Raw genomic sequence first — 20,280 nt, 5'->3', positions numbered from 1 at the left:
TGGGGCGGGCAGCCTCTCTCCGTCCTTGGGCAGCGCGAGTGCCGCCCCAGTCTGTGCTGCTGCCCGGAGTTCTGCTGAGCCCATGGGGAAGCAGCTGCTTTCCAGAGAGGGGAGGCACCACGCAGGCATGTTACCGTGAGTCAGCTGCTTTGGGGCAGGGCTATTTTAGAAGTATGAGTACTACATCTGCTGTCATTGGGGTTTTTCATAATGTGTTGCCTCAGCTGCTTTTCAGCCATGAACTGATTATGCTACTGAGGTCATAAAACACAAATTTTTATCGGTTGAAGGTGCAATGTTGGCAGAAGTGGAAGTTTTTCATATAAATTTGCTATTCTTTCTAAGTGGGTTTAAATAAGGGCAAATAGAACTTTCTTTCATTTAAGATGCTATTTGGTGTTACTAGCTTACAAAACTTAGAAACTGAAAAGTGGATCAACTAATTCCTTTTTCGTGTAACAACTTCGCAAATGAATTTTCAGTGGTGGTATCCTGCAACCAGATAGCCAAGTGAAGTACCAGTATTTTTATATTTTTTTTTCAGTTTATAGTACATGTAATATATAGTATAGATAATAAACAACAACATTTTATTATTTTTTAGATATATGAAAAATAAAAACCCTAGTAAGTACAAAAGGCTTAAGTAGCTATGTGTTTAAAGAAACAAAAAAAAATCTAAGTATAATTTGTAATATGATCAAAAAAAATAATCAGAACACCTTTTGGATACAAACCAGTCAAGCAGCATCTAGCAGACATACCTTCAAGTACGGACTTCGCTGGCAACGTTAGACATCTCATGCATATAGCATGCATGCATTTGGCTTTGTAATGTTGGCATCTGAAACTTCCCACAGCATTAAGATTTTTATAGCATTGACACTGCATAAATGATTACTCAGGATAGACATATTTTGTTGAGTGTCTTTAGAAAGTGGATAGGAAATAGAGATGCTTTAGGTCTGTAACTTTTCCATCTACTTTTAAAACGAATATAAGCCAGAAATCCCACACGTGTCTCCCCAGATCACTTCATTCTTCTGGAATTCAGATCAATGTTTTAACTTCTTTAAAATGTCTTCTAGTACTGTTACATTCACTGATCATCCTGCACTGTGAGAGAGGTTTGGGTCTTGTAGGTGTGTAAGGAAAAGAGAGTACTGTGTGCAAATAAGAAAGTGTAAAAGGAGACGCAAGTATCTGCTAAAGGGCAGGGAGAAGAGTTCATAGCTGGTCTGGATATTTGGCTGGAGGGGGAAGGGTGATCAAAAGCCTTAATAAGCTGTAGAATTTGTTTTTGCTGGAGTATGTGGGGCAGGACACGATGGAAGTTTCCTTTTTCATTTAATTTTAGAAAATAAAACAACAGTATGTGAAATGGGTTTTTTGAGGCCAGGAACTATGTTTGTGATGGCTGATTTTGGTCTTAAAATTCTGTAAACGACTGAAATACTGACATAGTGCATCAAGCTACTGTACATTAACTTCTGTGCATTTACAGATCTCTTAGTTTTTGTAATGAGAAAAATTAGTTTTAAATGGATGTAGAGTTAAAAACAAGATCAAAACTGTGAGAGGAAAGCATAGAGGAGTAGCAGTGATCATTTCAAACAAATATTATATGTTGTATATTTTTCAATTGAAATTTGTCTTGAATCTGGAGCAATAAGTATTTGTTGATTCGTAGTCTGTTTCTGCTTTGTCTAAGCTATTTGCCAGATGTCTGCAGTAGTTATACTAATTAAAATGGCATTGCCTAGTAGAGCTTGCTCTTCCCTCATGCTACTAACTTGAAGATATTTCATTTAAAGGTGTTCATTTATTACCGCACAGTAGTTTTGGCCCCTTTTTCTCTCCCCAAGGCATTTTCTTTTCTTTCTTGCACCCCGCCCTGATTATTTTAATGTTTTGGCAGCCATGTTCTAATATTTCAGCAACACATGTGCCAGGTTCTTTAAATTCACAAATGTTGCTAATCTGAAATGAGAATTTCAGATATTTTTGCAAGCCTATTTCAGCTAAGCTAATTTTATAACAGTGTTGTTGAATGAAATGTGCACATAATTTTGTATCAGTCGTGGGTGGATCGCCCATATCTTGAATATTGAGATGAGCTGTGGCAGCCACATGAAGTATCCACAGCATAGAATTCTATTAATTGTATAGTTTTGTTTGCTAAATGATTAGGCAGTGAAAAAATTCACTGCAAATGAATGAGTTCAGAAATTTTGACAGATTTGTCATTCACACGATCTCTAATGTTGAAGTATTAAACGTAATATAGCCATTGTTCCTTAGGTAAGTATATACCTTCCTGAATTTCAGAAGCAAAAGATCAAGACCACAAAAAAAGTTGCAATTCAAATTTATTTGTAGTCAGAGCACAGAATATATTCCCATTCTAGAATCCTTCTTTATTTTCTTATATGCTTGTTTCTCATAATACTTTCTATAAATTTCAGACTATAAAATGTCATGACAAATTGGTAAAGTGACACTGAGAATTTTGTATTGCTGTTTTGTGGTAACGTGTTCCTACATGTAATAGTTCCTATATTTAAAAATTTAATATATGATACCAGGAAATGTATTAATTAATATTAAATAGTCTTGCATTTTGGTAGTAACTGTTGCAAATCAAAACACCTGTCGAGGCAGGCTGTGGAGCCATATGGAAATGATGCTGAATGAGAAGTATCTAAAAGGTTAAAAAGTGCGACGCCTCTTCCAGGGCTTTGAGTGAGCTGGGTTGGCTGTTGCGCGCAGGGTCGCTGGGCAAGGGGCTGCCAGGGCTGCAGGACATGTTTCAGACGCTCCCCTCCAGTAGAAAAGTTACGTAATGCAGAGCTAAGAGCAAGAATTTTGAGCATTGTCAGCTGTTACTCAGGACGTTTTGGTGTTTCCTTTTGGACAGCTGACCTGCTCTCAAGAGGCAATATAAACAATCACCCTAATAAAAATCAAAGTAGCCAGGGAGATTCCGTTGCATAATCTCCTCTTATTTTTACGGAGTCTTTGTTTCCTGGAAATGCCTTTGATTGTGTGTCAGTGTTAAAATTTAAACTGTTTTATGTAGCTGTCACTGGTGGATAATTGCTAACAGGTGGAAGGAGAAGAGGAAAAGATTACAGCATTGTGCTCAGTAGGTTGATGGTGAGATGTGATTTAGCTGAACGGTCCCCTTTTCACACTTCTCAGAGCATGAGAATAGGACATAGTTGCGTTCATCCGAAGGAGACAAAGACCAGAAGGAAGCGCTTTCGCTTCTTAATTTTCATGAGGGGAGCGGCGCGCGGGCAGAAGTCCTTGCCGTGTTCCTTGAGCACGCCAAAGAGCAACAGGTTAAAGCTGGCAGCCTGTTATCTTCGCGGTCTAGCCTTTAGAAATCCCCATAACGTAACGCACTTGAAATAGATGTCGTCATCAGCTCCTGCCCCGAGCACTAAGCCTGACCAAATACATGTGACAGAAGATGGTGGAGTAGAGTGCAGCAGCTATTCATGTGGTAGGAGTGGTTATTGTATTAGGGTATACTTTTTGTTGACAGGCCAGCATGTTTTGAGTTAAAATTCTGCAGCTGTCTCTCTCTCCCCCTCTCTCACTTTCTCTCTGTGGATTTGTACAAATTCCAAGCTCCTCTGCAACAGTCGCACCCTTCTTATTTTGTTCTGAATAGATTTCACTGGTTTGTTTTTGTTTTGTTTTTTTTCCCAGCAGGAAACGGACAGCAGAGGCGCAGATCCATTCAAGATCTTAGTGTTGCTGGAACAGAGTCCAGTCAGGTAACGTCTTTCTAGTCTCTTCTTTATCTTTCAGTAAAGTCAACGCCGAATCTATACAGGGAAACTGGTCTGGAAGTCTTCACCTTTGATGCTTTCGTAGAAATGATGTGGAAGTTTGGCAGACTGTAGTGTCATTTGTACTGCATTTAAATGAGGTTCCACAAGGGTAATCTATGAATGAGCTCTAGATGAGAAGTGTTTTCTGTATAGCTCATGCAGCATTTATCATTTTTATGTGCACATAGTTTTCGTGTACCACTTAATTTGGCTGAGGGCAGATGTTAGGCAGGAAAGCCTTTTCACCTCTCTAGATGTAGAAAACAATTCTAATTACCACATAAGACTGTCTGAAGCAGTTATACGTACATTAGACTCACTTTTTTGCATAAAAATAAAAAGTATGTGCATCAGTATTATAAATGTATTTATTATCAGTCTCTGAACCCTGAATAGTAACTTACAGTAGCATCTCTCCATTTCTTGTGAAAGGTTTACAGGAGGGTGCTGTCACAAAGTTTTGTTTAAAAACAGACTATCTCGATAAGATATTTTATAATAACATAGCTTCTTATCTGGTATTGTAAGTGCCATGGTAATAGACACAGTGGTATGCTACATTAAATTGAAATTAAACTAAGAACAAATTAAACTAAAAACATATAAAATGAGAAAAGTACAGCTAATGCTTCATTCAGAAGTGTTTATTTTGTGTTTTTAATTGCTTCATTGTTTGTTTCAGTAATTCACAAAGGCTATTTGGTCATTAGTGTGAATTGGCAATTGTGATATCCCTACTATTCTTTGGATGTGGGAAACTGGAGCTTAGCATATTCATTGGGTTAATCAGGTTTCCATCCTAAACAACCTACTGCAATAATGTAAAATAGGGGGTAGTTTGGGGGGTGTATAGTTATCAGGGAAATCAACATTTGATCATTCTTTAATTCTGTAGAGTGTGATAGCCACAGAAACCTCATCAATCCCCCAGGTATTATTAGTAGAATTTACTATGTACATCTATCAGAAAATAACAAATTAGTCTTAAATACATTTTAATATCTTCAGAGAAGATGGGTTTGTTAGAAATTAATCTGCAAAATTTAGTAAAGAAATAGATTTGCCTATTCAGTTAGCTGTAGAACTACAAATTATGAAAGACTTGGGGGGGGAAATTAAGTGACAGTACATCAGTTATCCCACATTGCACTGATTGATATATGAATATATTTAATTATAGCTTTTTTTTTTTTACTTAAAATTTTTCATTCTGTTCATTTTAATGAATGGTTAATATTTAAAAATATAGAATTTCAGCATTTACTTCATATCTTAATAACTACTATAATAATCTTGCTTTGAAAGCTGCTCTGCTGCTTATATGGATGTTCTAGCTAAGTGACTGGGAGGATACAGAAAAGTGTTTTTGTTTACCTCACCAATTTCGGATGAGGGTCTGTAGAAGTACCAGTATCACATTTTACTTTCTTGCTTCTGAGAGTGTACATATTGGAAATCTAAGTGGAAGAATTACAGTTATCTGCTTCTATCTTGTGGTTTGGGGCAACTTTATAATAATACCTGGAAAACATAATATATTAACAGGCATGAAAAATGCACTTTGGAAGACATTTTTGCACTGTCCGTACAAACGAATAATGAATTTTCACCCCATTTCTGGTTGAGAAGAGATAGCATTAGTTTCAGCATACTTTTCTGACTTTTGACATAGGTATGCTTGTATATTTTTTTAAAAAATAAATTGGAAAACAATGAAGAAAGCAAGCACAATGTAATTACGGCAGAAGACTTAAGATTACTCTTTATGGGTTTCTATAGCTCTGGACCTCACTGCCTTGAATTTTTATTAAAAATCCCAAACTGCTATCCATATAAGCAATCTACTAGCCAAAGCAGAAAAAACATCTGTGACTAGCATAGCTCTGGTCAGTTTATCATCTCTCCCCATATGCACCATACCATATATAGGTTATCCTTTCTAATGTGAAAATCCCCTTCCCCCTCCTTTCATTGCAAACATCCTTCTTCCCTGCATTCCATTCTGCTTTACGCCCACCCTGCGGCACAGCCTTCTTCACCGAGCAGTCATGGCACTGCGTGCCTCCGCTCCCGCACCCAGCCCTTGTAAGCCCCTATCCCGCTCAAAATTGAAGGATTGCCACGGTGCTGCTTTTCCTTTTTTTTAACTATTTGACTGACACACTAAAGCTGATCAGAAGGTTTTTTTATTAAACGTGTGTTTCCTGAAAATTGCCACTGTGTCAATAGAAAATTATTCTGTTTTTTTCAGTCAGGAAGGTTTGTCCAATTCAGAATGGGATTTTTGTTAAGGTGGAGGAAAACACTGGACTTTACAATAATAAATATACCAAAGCTTGGGGTGCTTACCGGAGAGGGTAGACCAAGACTCTTGTCTCCCTGTTTAACTGCTGGTCTGTTTTAATCTGACCTTCTTGTATGTTTTTGTGATTGTATGTATATTTTATTTCCGCGTACTGTTAGAAGAATTTTTTGTGTGGTTTGTATGGCTGATTACTATTTTTATGTTGTTGAGACATTTAAGGCGTTTTCCAGTATTGCTCTTACTGATGTTATCAACAGCACAGTAATAGTGCTTTGCAGATGATTTTGCTACTCAACTGACCCTTTTACATCAACAGTTTAGATAGGAAAATATGCTAAGCCAAAGGTTTTCTGTCATTGGATCAGCTGTTAGAGTGGTTTGGTGTTGAGAACCTGTGTTCAATTTTTCACAGATTTCTCAAGTGCTTGGTGACCTTAGGCTGGACCTCACTCCAAGTGACGTGAGCAGCACTGATGCAGCCCTCTCTGTACAGTCAAATGCTACATTTCCATTTGCTTCCATCCATATACTATGATGCTCTATTCATTTTTCCACATAAATTTTTTTGCACTGGATTGTTTCTTCTGCCTTTCCATTTCCCTGTAACAGGCATTTTAAAACATCATATAGTGCTGTCTCTCCAGCACTACTGCTCTTGCCTGAACACCTTTGTAACACAGAAACAGATGTGCAGACTCTGAACTGCAGCCATAAAAACCTGTGGCAGCTTGAAGGAACACAGTGATCCTGCTATTTACACTGAATAGAGTCCTTACAGAATTCGATATTTTATACAGATACTGAGAAACATATTTTGCATAATCACTCAAGAACTGCAGGCTGTGGTCAGATGCCTAGTCAGGTGGCCGCGTCCTTGCCTGTGTATCTTTTATTGGGTTGGTTGTTTTGGTATATCATCCTTCACAATGCTATTGTAATATCAAAACTACCTAAATAACTGTTGCTGGGCCTTCATAACTCCTACAGTTTACTTTCAAGGGGGAAAAATAATTTAATATATTAAAACCATATACTGTATTGAACAGTTGAAAAGCAAGATCAGAATGTACATGCCCGCATGCATGCAAGCTAAGTGTGATAATTTGGGGGAACTGATATTGTACAGATGAATCATTCTATCCGTGAGATTGTGAAATTCGTCACGGATACACATTTTTTTTCTCCCCTTTCACAGCGAGATAAAATCCACAGATGAGGAGACAGGGTTAGTAATGATGATTTCTTTAAATTGGGTTGCCCATTTAAATTAAACTTGAGGGGGGCATTATTCCTCAGAGCACACCAGCTTTTCAAGACTGCAGATCTTTGAGAAATGGAAGCTAAGAACCTAAAAATGCCATGTGGTTTTCGCCACCTGGCAAAGACGAGTTGAGAGTAGCCTGATAACAAGTTTGTTGAGCGTACTGAGATACCTGGAGGAAGGAAGGATGAAAAGATACCTGTGAAAGGGCAGCAGAAACTGATTGCTGAAGAACAGTCACTGCCTTACCTGTCAGAGGGGCTGCTGTCCAGGCAGCCTAAAGCATCTCAGTCACTCAACACACACTCAAATGCTGTAAATCTAACAGGTGTTCAGTTTTGGGAACTTCCCTGGGACTTTTCGATGCTTTTTAGATATGCTTTAGATAAGAATCCTTCATTTCTATCTCTACTAATTTTGTCTAAATAATGTTATCAAGGAAATGGTCTTTTTTCTGTTGATGGATCAAAACAATCTGGTACAGCAAGCAATTTAGTACAGCATTGAGAACTTACTGTAACTAGAGTACATCTCAGGTGCCCTTTGCTATCAACTGTAGATAACTCAAATCTATTTTTGCTTAGACACTGTTAAAAGTGCTTTCTCTGTCTTCTGACCTTTCACATGAGCAGAGTGTGCTTATCATTCATATTTGAGGACAGTGACAGCAAGCAGCAAGCTCGACAACTTAAACCTTGCTTAATGTCAACAAATACTCCAACGCAAAAGTGTTTTCAAAATCTCTGATGCCATCCGTCATCCTGATAATATCATCCATCAGATTATGTCTACAATAGTTTATTGCCTTGTTTCTGGCTACTAACGTAAAACACTAAATGGTTAATAAAATTTGCAAGAGAAACATAATGCAGTTGAAATAATAGATATTTCAGTGTGTAGAATCTTGTTACTCTTTGGACTGTTACCTTACTGAAATCCTAGCTTTTAAGATAGGATATTTGGAAATCAGAGTCATAAAGAAATACAGTTCCCGGGTAATGCATATTTCAGTACTTCTTTTGAAAAATAGAGACATTTAATTATTTCATTATAAATACACCATACTGAAAATAGTTGTATTTTAATAGCTTGTTTTCTTTTTACTTCATTTTTTTTCCTGCAAAACCCGCTGGGGTTTATAGTCTTAAGTCCTTTACTGTGTTACTTTTATGTCAGTGAGGGGGTGTATGAAATACAAGAATATATATTGTAAATAATAATTCTGAAAAAGAAGCTCAGTAGAATAATGAGGTCTGTAGTATGTTTTTGCGCTTTGGTGAACAAAAGGATTGGAGGAGTCATGCTGTATATAATGGAACTTCCTAAAGACTTCTGGTTTAGTTCTTAATTTGCTTTGTGAGAGAGAATACACTCATTTTTTAATTGTTTTGCTTTAATTGATTGATCCTTTTGGGTTAAACACTTTTTTCATGTTTTCTGAAGATGGATCGCATAACCTCTGAGTTAACATAAGAACCACAAGAAAACTGTAGATTAACACAGCGCAGTAGTTACTAAGCTGCATTCCTTTAGTTGAATGTCGTTCCGTTCATTGATTAAACATTGGAAACAAACTTTTATATTTCCTCCTTATGTTACAGAGCTGCTAGATTTCACTGAATGGTGGTGTGAAAATTACTTGACATAGTGTCATGCTTTTATATAAAGATATTGAATACATTGTTCAGCACTGCTTTTTATTATGCTGAATAGCCAAATTATATCCATTTCTTTTTATATAGGGAAGATGGAGTAGAAATGGGGATGAAATTATGCCTGCAATGCATGTAAAGTTTATCAAACTATCTGGAGATCTTTCAGGGTAAAAGCTTAGGGAGGAGGATATTTGGGAGGATTATAATAAGTTCAGATTTCTTCACACTTTTTTTAATAATGTTTTTTAAAATGAACCCTTCAAGAAAATCTTTTGTTAACTTTTCTTGTCATTTTATTTTGTTTTACTTTATCATTTCAGGAGAGTAGAAACAGCAGTAGATCATCTAGTCCTAGTGTGAGAATGATCACTACCTCGGGACCAACCTCTGAAAAGCCAACTCGTAATCCATGGACACCTGATGATGCAGGTAATCCTTTGTTCATTAGTTAACTTTTTGCCTATAAAAAATATAAAATATTTATTTGATTACTCAGTGCCTAGACATTAACAAAAGTAAGCAGTGAAAGTCACAGTCCATTTTACTTCTGCTTAAATTAAATCATTACATTACTGCTTTGTTTTGCACACTGGCTTTAAGAACTTTTTTATATAGAGATTATATTAAGTTACATAAACCTGTAAGCATTTTGCTTGTAAGATAGTACTGTACATATGCAGTGATAGTAGCATATAATGCAGATCTTTCAGCACCAGTTTTTGACTGTAGTGTGGTTTGGGGGAATTAGGGAAATAGACATCTTGGAGCATTTCAGTCTTGTGCATTTGAATTATGAATGCGCAGTTAAAGCTTTCATTGCTCTGACTTTTGGAATGAAATGTTATGTAGGTGAGTATCAGCTAAAATACGTTAATTCTATTTTTTATCTGTGCTGTAATTTTGCTTATGCAGAATGTACATGTGCACACAATCTTTCTGTTTTTAAATGAACTAACATAAGTCTGTCTGCAGAAGTGTAAATACTTCTACTGTAGCAACACTGTTCTTTTGTTATGGAATAGGATTAAGAATGAACATAATTTAGTAGTTGCATTCAATTTTAAAAGTCACAATGCACTCCATTATGAAAAGAACCAGTACTGGACTGCATGAAAGCAATGGATCCCCACAAATTCCTTTTTAAAACATAAATAAGAATTACATTTTGTTACCAAAATGTACGTGTTGAATCTTAAATGTAGTCTCGAGCTGGTACCTCATAGTGCCTCAAATTCTGAAATCTTTTTCTTGTGATCTGTTCCATCTTTGGCTGATCAGACTCTTTCATTCTGTTGCTGTACCCAACAGCAAAACGGAAACTCACATGTGGACTGACTCTTGCACAAGCGCATATATATATATATATATGTGTGTGTGTGTGTATATATGCATGCTTGTATTTTACCAAATATAAGGTGATTCTGTATGTAAGATGTGTACTTTTTTTCCCCCATTTTAGTGGGAGGAGGGCAATATACTCTCTTATTTTGCTTCTTATTTTTTTCTTCTTTCTGTCCATTGTCGCTTTGCCTGATCACACGCTGTGCATTGTCACTCATAATCTCCCAAAGCTCTTTCCCACTGCCACAGCCCACCCTGTGCCCTCTTTTGTGTAGCATGGGTCCTGAGTTGCTTTAGGCAGTGAGCACTTACGGGAATTGCTGCCTCACACAGAAGCAAGCTCTTACCCAATCAATAGTTCATTGGGTACTGAAAGTTGCTGATCATGTGCCAGTGCAAAGGCAGTTTGTCCCAAGTCTTTGGCCATAAATTCAGCACAGCACTAGAGCTAAAAGTCAGGCCTGTTTTCTAGCACACAGAAATCCCTCACCTTATACTCAGGTAAATACAGAATGTACCACATGTATATTTTTTCTTTTTAGGTTTATACAGTCCATGAACAAAGAATTTTTTTAATTTCTAAAGGGAGAAATAATTGTAGTGTTTTGTAAAAGAGGGTATGTTTTTCAGTTCATGAGGCAAAACGGTAAAATGAGGATGCAGCCGAATCTGGTCAGTCACAGGAAAATTTCTAGTTCTGTGACAGTGATGTAATCTGAAGTATTTTGCGTGTATCGATATATTTGAAACATTGCAATAATTCCTTTGTTGTAGCAGTATTCCTTATATGGCAATAGTCTGATGTAGGGAAGGACTTTTTTTATTGTTCTCATTTAAGATACTGTGGTGATTAAGTTGGTTTTAGGGTTGTTTTCTTTTTATTTATTTTTTTATTTTTTTTTACCACCTTCCAGTTTCCTTACAAGCATACACTTAACCACTTTTTCTCCATTCCCACCCTCTTATTTCTGTTTCCTTTTGAAGCTGCTCTTGGAGATAGCATAGTCTTTGAGGGCAACACCTTAGTTTCTCTACCACGACTACTCTGTGGCAGGTGCTTTTGGGGTATGGGTAAGCAGCCCCTTTTTTTTCCCACCTACCCTCCTCCATATAATCCTCTAGTAGCAACAATGCAGCTATAAAATCAGTAGTTTCTCCATGTGTCTTTACTCCTATGTCTCTTAAAGCTTAACAGTAACCTTTGTGATCCCCAGATTGCGGGCTACCAAAAGATAGGATGTATAAGAATTCAGAAACATGTTAAATCTGGAATGAAAGCACGAGAGAAATCCAGAGTAATTGCAGCGTAAGAAGAGAGCAGCCAGGCCCAGGAGATAGATTGGTTATTGGGTTCCTTGCTACCTACAAAGTATCTCTACAGAGCAGAGAAGATGCCCTAGAGCATGTTGTGAGGAAGATACTTACAGACCTCACTGGGAGCAGATTTCAAAACTGAGCAGGAGGTTGTGCTTATTTTATTCTGGCAGAGCTGGTTTGCACAGCTTCTAATTTTAAAATCATTAGATGCATGGGCTGGCTGATCCTTCATAAACAAGAATGAAATGGCAATTTTTTTATAAATAGAGAATGTGATTGCAAACTGTACAAAAATAGTATTTTTAAAATCTGTATGCTGTTACATGGCTTCTATAAGTGTAGGATGATAACCTTAATCTTTATTTCTTCTTGGTGTGATAGACCATACTTTTGAAGTTCATAACTTTATCAGAAAAACAAAATGATTCATCTGCCTTGGGATTGGAACGCTGCTATTTCCATTTGCCTTTCCACATTCAGATTGTGTATTGTGAAATTATTTAGAATTCTTGTTTTTGTCCTATAAGAATAGAATTAACTGAAAATACATGAAAATTTTCTTGGTATTGTTACAGAGACCAATGGGTCAGATAACTCCATCCCAATGGCATATCTTACATTAGATCATCAGTTACAGGTAATAAATATATGCTTTATTAGATTGTTTATCTTGCATTTCATTCTAATGTGTGAATTTTGGGCTGCAAAATACAGTGCCACATATTTACCTGTGTTTATATTCTGTCTAACTTTTGACCAAGGCTAAAAAAATATATTATGTAATCTGAGATTGGTTGACTCGGATTTGATCAAGCTATTAAAAACAAGCCCTGGGAAACATGATCCCTGATACCGAATGTAAGCTGAGTTTGACTGTCAAAATAAGACATTATTTGCTTGAGTGTTACCGAGTTAAATTGTCGTATTCACTTTATTTGTTGTGTGTGGGATTAAACACTACTTTGATTTTTGTGATAGAGAGAGTGTCATACTAATAACTGCAGATTTGAGGTTTGAGTCAACTTTGACATCAGTGCAGTAACATTTTTCAGGGCATGGTTTAACGCTTATTTTTAAAAGCTTACTGTTTTTTAAAAGACGTTATAAATACACTGCAGAGACATTCTAACACACCATATACTAAGATATCAGTTCATTAGTTTTTAACATGTCTGATTTATTTTCAGCCTCTAGCACCATGCCCAAACTCCAAAGAATCTATGGCTGTGTTTGAACAGCACTGCAAAATGGCACAAGAATATATGAAAGTTCAGACAGAAATTGCATTGCTGTTGCAGAGGAAGTAAGTGAAACGTGTTTAACGTTTTCTGTTCTTTTGTCTGTTTCTTTTACACGAAGTCTGTTATCTGTGACTGTTATTTCTGGCTTTATGAAGTTACATTTCATAGGGCATAATTATTTTCCAGCCTTACTCTCAGAAGTATTGAGCTGCTCAGTACAGGTGAGATATTTAGAGCAGGTACCTGAAAGTTTTAATCATTATCAAGACTCTTCTTCTGGGCAAGTCCTCCTTTAAAGTGTGTGGCACATAGGTGTATGTAGTATACTAGTAATGTTTGCATCATCTTAAATGAAAGACCTGGACTGTTGAGGATGAGGAACCTTGGAATTTTACTTACAATGCTGTCCAGTAAAAGACTTTCAATTGTAATTTGTAGACAATCACTTGGATAATGGATTATAGAATTTTGAGTAATATGTCAGTGTTACTCATTTTGCAGTTAGTTTTTATCTTACATCTGACTTTTGCAGATCATTGCATTTACAACACTTTTATCAACACACATCTTGTGGTTTTCTGCCAGGGATCTAGGACCTAATGCTTAAAAGCTGTTATATATGTTCTTATCCTTGTGCACTAGAAATAAACTCTTTCCTCTTACATAGTGTATACATATAAGTGAAGCAACTGTATGTATTGTTGGATTAGGGCCAAAATTATTGCTGATTTAGAACTTCAGTTTGCTATAAGTTCTGTTGTGTTCTGCTTCTCATCGCTCATTTCCTGATGCTGGGGAGCAGTTCTGAGAGGCCATCTGTACTCCCATATAGCTCGGCCAAGCAACCACCTTGTTACCCACCAGTTGTCTGAGTCACTGCAGGCAGGCGGTTGTTAATGAGGAGCTTGCCTTGGTGTTTGAGGAATAGTTAGTGAGAACAATGTGTGTATAAACCTTTTGGACATTAGAAATAGCATACAGAAAGGGGGGAAAAAAGCTACTGTAAGATTGACCTCCTGTCATCTATTCACTTGTGGCTTAGCATCCTGAGAACAATTTTTTTTCAAGCGCAGCTAGAATTTTTAGACTTCATGAGGAGATACTGAAGCTAGCATGAAGATCTTAATTTTGGCTTTATTTCTGTTGTCCCTAAGGGTCAATAAATTATATAAAAATGTGTTTCTGTTTAGAAACTGTTAATTCTGTAACTTTAGATTCCTACTTTATCTTTTTTTCTAGGAAGTTTGCGTACACTTTTCTCCCAAACTGTTTTTTCTTAGAACAGAATTGCGCATAGGTGTGAAAACAAAAAATGGTATTGTGATTGATGAATTTAATGCTGGTTAAGGTAGTGATTAGTTCAACCTTTATAGAATGATTAAGTTTTCTTTAACTGTAATTACAAACCATATGGCAACAATTAATTAACGTGAACTTTCTCCTCCACTATTTTGTTTCTAAAATATTGCTGGCAGCTTGCCTTCTTGTCACCTCATAAACAAATAGTAAAACAAACTGCTACATCAGTTTTGCAGGATAATTTATAGCAAGTTTATCAATGTGTGTGTTCCTCTAAAATTGTTGCTAAAAAACAAATTGAACACTTATAGCATAAATTAAGTGAAATGACAGTTACTGAAATAATTGGCTTAATTCTACTTTTCCACTGCTTTAAGAAGTTCTAGTCCAAATAGAAAACAGCTACTAAAAAGTTACCAAAATTATTGCCATTTTTTCTATTGAGTTGCCTTTTGAGTTTTTAAATGTACATTCAGTTAAGCAAAATTAGAGTTGAATATATTTATGAAATTCTGTGTAGATCCTTAGATGTTTTACTGTGACCTGTAGAACTACATCTGAAAGACATTATATAAAGGACAATTTTAGAGATTGAGGCTATGGCTTGCAGCTCTTTTAAAGTTTAAATGTGGATTTGATTTGGAAGAGAATTTTTCCCCAGACTAGAGTAAAGAGTAAGATTTCTTTGGGGCAACATTTTTTTCTTTTTCCCCACAAAATATCACCAGCCATGAGTTCAGACTGATAATCAAATACTGATTTGAAACATGTGAAGTCATCTACACACAAATAGAAGTAGATTATAAATGGCAATTACTTTTCTTTTCTTTTTTTTTTTTTATTTTAGACAAGAACTAATAGCAGAACTGGACCAGGATGAAAAAGACCAGCAAAACACATCCCGTCTGGTACAAGAACATAAAAAGCTGTTAGATGAAAACAAAAGTCTCTCCACTTACTATCAGCAATGCAAAAAACAATTAGAGGTCATCAGAAATCAGCAACAGAAACGGCCAGGCACATCATGATCTCCTGGGACCTTTCAAATGAAAAATATGCACAGAAAAGACTGATTTTTTTTTAATTATTATTATTATTGTTATTATTATCCCTTATTATGACAACTCATGAGTGTTAGCTTCTTGGTGTGATCTGTATTTGTCTGCTACACTTAACATCATTTAATTTTCTTTTTCCTATGGTGGACATCCAGTTCAACAGGTTAATCAAATAAGGTGAGAAAACAGTGACTTGAATTAACCAACAGCCCTCAATTTAAAGTAAGAACAGTGGCTGTATGCATGCTCCTTGTGTGAAGGCTAGCCTAACAAGTTGTAAAGTGGCTGCTAAATTGTAAGATCTTGGTTTTAGTTTTTGGTGTTACCTCGATAAGAGCGAAACAAAAACTTTCCTGTTTAAGAATGGTTTTGTTCCAGTGTCTCATCTCAAACTATTAATATGACAGTTATTTTCAGGACTTAAACATGCACCAAGCTGCAGAGGTGATGTTGGCTGACCAGAATAATTCATGATGCATTAGCGATGCCTTTTACCTGTAGATGTAGTGTATTTTCTCCACGTGCAAAATGGTAGGCAAACTGATGCCAGCATCCTTGGTTCAGTGCTTGATAGCCCTGCATTTTGACTAATATATTTCTTGTAATCTTGCATTCATAAAATATTTGAAGTAAAAGGCTGTATTTTCTTTACTTTCTTGGGGGGAATGACATGCAGTTTCATTTAGTTACTGGGCAAAACTTATGAAGGTGATTCACTGGGCAAAGTTGGTCCCTTGTATAAAAGAGAGAGAAAGAATCAGTGTGTTTTAAACCTTTAAAGCTTTTGTTCCTGTAGCATCTTTGGAAGGAAATTCAGAAAGCAAATTAATACAAAACTTTAAATACTTGGTCCCTTTATACCACTTCTTGGATTTTTTTATTATTTTTTTTTGTTACAACCTAAATGCTTTTCAACAAATACCATAAATGTAAATAAGTTTGGTTTAGATATGGAGACAATGGGTTGGGGAAATGAATTTATTTTAAATAGCAAATCATGAAATGGAGTTGAGTATGCAAATAGCAGAAGCTATTAAGAAAATGAGGGAAATGTCTTAGATCTCCATCAGGAATCTCAGTTATTCCACTCACTTGAACATAGTTCAAAGGAAGTCCACCACAGAATGCCTGCTGCCTTTGTGACTGAAGAGTTGCATTTAATGAACAGAATATGTAATGATCAGTGTCATTATTTACCATTATTACATGGGAGAAAATAACTACTTGTTTACATTGCAGATTGATTATTTGGATTATGAATTGACTTTTAACTGGTACAAAAATGAGGCACTTCAAAATATAATGAGAAATTATTCCTTACATAAGCTCTTGGTATACTCAGTTGTGGGCAGGGTTTTAATAACACTCTTTCGAAAAAGGAAGACAGAAAATTGAAGTTTAGCTCCTGAGCCATCAAAATAGAAGTAATCTGAAATTTGACTTATGCTTATTTCAAATGAATAATTTTTCATAAAAGCCCATGAGCAGAACTTGGAAAAACATTAAGGGTAAAAACCTCACAGTATTTTCTCTTCCCCTTCCTGCCTACCTGATAAAAAACATTAACACTGTTGTGCTTATCTGTGAATAACAAAGATGACAAACAGTTTACTGAACAGTGTCATCCTGTCTTGAAAATAAATCTATTGTTAGTGAACCTTTGGGAGTTAGAAACCTTTCCCTCATTTTATTTAAATAAAGGAAGGGTTATCATTCCCAAAAACCTTAGCAGATAATTTGATTAGTTAGCTGAAACTGATATTGGGATCAACTTAAGGGCACACATATTTATAGCAAAATGTAATTGGCAGAGAAAATAACTGTAGTATTAGGAATAGCACAAGTTATCCAAAGCATTGCTGTTAACATACATCTGTCCATCTACAAAAATGGACACACTCGGTGATCAGCAGCTTACTTAACATATGCTGAAGCATGAAGTAGAACAGCATAAATACTAATGCTCAACTTCAGATGCATGGTTGGTAATTACATACACAAAATCATTTCCCAGGACAGTTTTTACCGTTTGCCTTGTCATAAAACAGATACGCTCAAGGTAAATCAGTATTGTATATGAAAAGTCACTTTATGGTAGAGTTGGAATATGAAAGTGAATGCAATGCTAACTTAATGGTACATAATACAGAAGTCTGTTCTAACAGTAGCTTATGACTTTTCAGCGTTTATGTTAAAAAGGGTCTCAGATGGCAAAATAAGTACTGTGCTACCATGCACTGTTGAACTCGGCTCCATTCAATAGTTAGGTTATATTGCTCTTGTAATTTTCAAAGCGAATTTGGAGTTTGACCTTTTGCCTTGAAACTGTCCCTTTCTTAATTCCACCAAAAATTTAAAAAGTATTTGCCCAGATTTCTCAGTGAAGTGTTCTGTGTGGCAAAATCTGTGTATCGTTAAAAAAAAAAACAACCTGTAAGGGTAGAATATAGTGGTTTGGGCTAAGAAGAGTTTAACAGCTTAACTTTCAGTGACCTTTATTATTTTCATAAGACTCTTGTTTTAAAGTTGTTTACAAATGTACCTTTATTTTTCTCTTTAACTATCTGGAATATTCAGGAATTTTTTCATGTACTCTTTTGTCCAGTTAAAGCTGTTCCTCTAGTAACGGAGGTGAAACATCTAGTTTTGTCTGGGCACTGCCTTCTCAGAAAAGGTAATGGGCTCTGCTTTTTGTTACAGTATGTGTTCTGTAAGATGTTGTGTAATTGAAAGTATGCTTCTGTACACTGTGCAGTTCTGCCAAAAATGGCTTTTTTTAGGCTTTTGGGGTTTTTTTCTGATGAGAAGTTAAAGATTGTAATTCAAAACTTGTACATAAAATGGTGAATGATTTCATATGATTCAGAAATGAGCAGTGTGGCTTTCTGCTACAGGGTTTTATTGCGTTGTCAGGAATCTAATTAATAAAAGCTGAGAGACTTCCACAAACATGTAGTAATGCCCCAACACTTGCCAGGGCATCCTTGATCTCTGATGGAATCCCACACAGGGTGGGGGATAATCATCATGCAGTTGTTCCCACCGCCGAAAGAAAATTCTTCTGCTATTAGCTCTTCCCTTCCTGTGTGCAGAAGTAGGGTGTAGGATGAATAGTCCTACTCATAACTGAGTATCAAGATATTTTAAGAATGCGACATCTTTCATACGGATGTTCTGCAAAAAGATAAGCACTCGTCTTTTGTTTCTCGCTTTGGACAAATTCCATTCCCTGGAACTTCTCTATTTTGTTCATAATGGATTTTACTGCTTGAGAGTTTCCGTTACCATACCACAGACAGAGACAACCCATTAACTGTCTCTTTGCCCATGAAGAAAACACAATCGTGCTTCAGAGCTGTTCTGAGCTGCCTTGAACAATTCAGCTGTTTCAGGTGCCCTGCTCAAACCTGCGGGAAAGCTTGAAAGGACGAGGGCAAAGAAAGGTGCGGCACACTCAGCCTCAGCTCAACACTCAAACTCAACACTCAAAATACAGATTTCCCTGTGGTGAACTGGTTGAAGAAGAGGATCTTATGAAAGTAAGCCTGTGTACCTGTATATGCACACATATACACACTGTTATGTACTTACGTATATAGGTGTAGAGAGCTGCATATATCAAATCATAATTGATAGATGTCTTTTTATTTCCAAAATCTGAGCTTTCTGTAGTTAGCTTTTATTTACTTTAATAATGTCACTTAGATGAGTGGCGCTCTAAGCCTGTGAGGATCATGTTCTGTAGAGGCAGACAAATACAGGCCTGTGTATGTGAGAGTGCATCGGTTATTTTCTGTGCCCGTGTAACCCTTTTCTACTTCTTGCAGGGACAATTCAGATCTCCCACCGCACTTGGACAGATTTGCTACAAATGTTTTGACTTTGAACATACATCCTGACTCTGGTCACGGAGAGGTGCTTAATGAAAGAGCAAAAGTGAATTTAGACAGAATACTTTGAATTTTTAATTATTAATGAAATACTGTCTTAAAATACTTAGAGCACTGCTAATCCTAGGGCTTTAACCTAAACAAGCATTAATGAAAAAAAGGCTTTTATTCATAGCTGTGTGCTTTAAACTAAGTAGCTAAAAATCTGAGATACTCCAAAGGATGAAATAGGCTTGTGTTCACATAATTACACATGCTTTGTCGATACCCCCCTTCTAACTTGGATAGAGGCAGCCCAGCTACTCTTAGCTTGGGAACTGTTGCCTTTTACGGATGGAAAGAGAGGAGCAGATCGATGCATTATGAGAAGTTAAAAGCATATCCAGGCTTGTGAAGCAAAAGGCACTGGGAGACGCAGACCTGGAAGCGGGTGGAGTGGAGCCCCTGCCTCCTGGGTGTGAGACCCCAGCTCTTCGCCAGTGCTGGGGGAGACGGGGGGTGGCCCAGCACACCCCGACTGCGGGTCCCTCACTGTGTGCAGGCCGCGGCCGCGAGTTTTGGCTTCCCTCGGACCTCTTCCCCCCCTTAAGCAGTGCGTGCTCCCTGCGTAAATAGGGGTCGGCTAATGCTGGCACGCATACTGGTGGAAATGCAACGGTCTTCCCTTTTCCCGGCCATGCTTTTCCCTCCCACTGGTGTTGAATGGGAGAGGCTGTGGAGCAGCTGCACGTGGGCTGCTCTCCTGTGGTATTTAGGCAGAGGACCAAGGAGTGACTTATGTTCGTATAACCTGTGGGCACGGCGTGTGGGATGGGACGTGATTTTAGCTTGTAGCAGAAGATGAGAAAAAAATCCCTAGTCGTAGGAGACTTCACATGGGGAGGTGGATATGCCCAAGAGCTCTATCTGAGTCTGTTCCTCTCCTTTTTCACGAGGAGCAGCAAGGTGGACTTCACCTGTCGGGCCACCTTTGAGCAATGTGCAAAGCCACCGTGGCTATCGTGGGAGCTCCTGCAGGGTGAAAAGAGGGGTGGCCAAAGAGCTGCTTAAGGAAAGGAGAGCTGTTTGCAC

At 37.1% G+C, this 20,280-nt stretch overlaps 1 protein-coding gene across 9 annotated transcripts in view; it reads left to right on the top strand.

Annotated features, from left to right (window-relative positions):
• Window positions 1-17,749, top strand: part of MAP3K7 (mitogen-activated protein kinase kinase kinase 7) — a 49,328-nt gene extending 31,579 nt beyond the window's left edge. For 4 of the 9 annotated variants that reach the window (XM_049818344.1, XM_049818342.1, XM_049818349.1 and 1 more), the window contains 6 exons: window positions 3,718-3,785; window positions 9,384-9,492; window positions 11,389-11,475; window positions 12,297-12,358; window positions 12,909-13,024; window positions 15,109-17,749. In XM_049818344.1, the coding sequence (XP_049674301.1) occupies window positions 3,718-3,785; window positions 9,384-9,492; window positions 11,389-11,475; window positions 12,297-12,358; window positions 12,909-13,024; window positions 15,109-15,289 (623 nt within the window). In that variant the 3' untranslated portion in view covers window positions 15,290-17,749. The remainder of the gene's footprint in view (window positions 1-3,717; window positions 3,786-9,383; window positions 9,493-11,388; window positions 11,476-12,296; window positions 12,359-12,908; window positions 13,025-15,108) is intronic. The other 5 variants (XM_049818345.1, XM_049818343.1, XM_049818351.1 and 2 more) reach the window with 3 other exon arrangements.
• The last annotated feature ends 2,531 nt before the right edge of the window (window positions 17,750-20,280 follow it).

The sequence above is a fragment of the Accipiter gentilis genome, chromosome 15, assembly GCF_929443795.1.
Source record: "Accipiter gentilis chromosome 15, bAccGen1.1, whole genome shotgun sequence".
Classification (NCBI taxonomy): domain Eukaryota; kingdom Metazoa; phylum Chordata; class Aves; order Accipitriformes; family Accipitridae; genus Astur; species Astur gentilis.
This window is presented reverse-complemented; position numbering and strand designations above follow the sequence as displayed.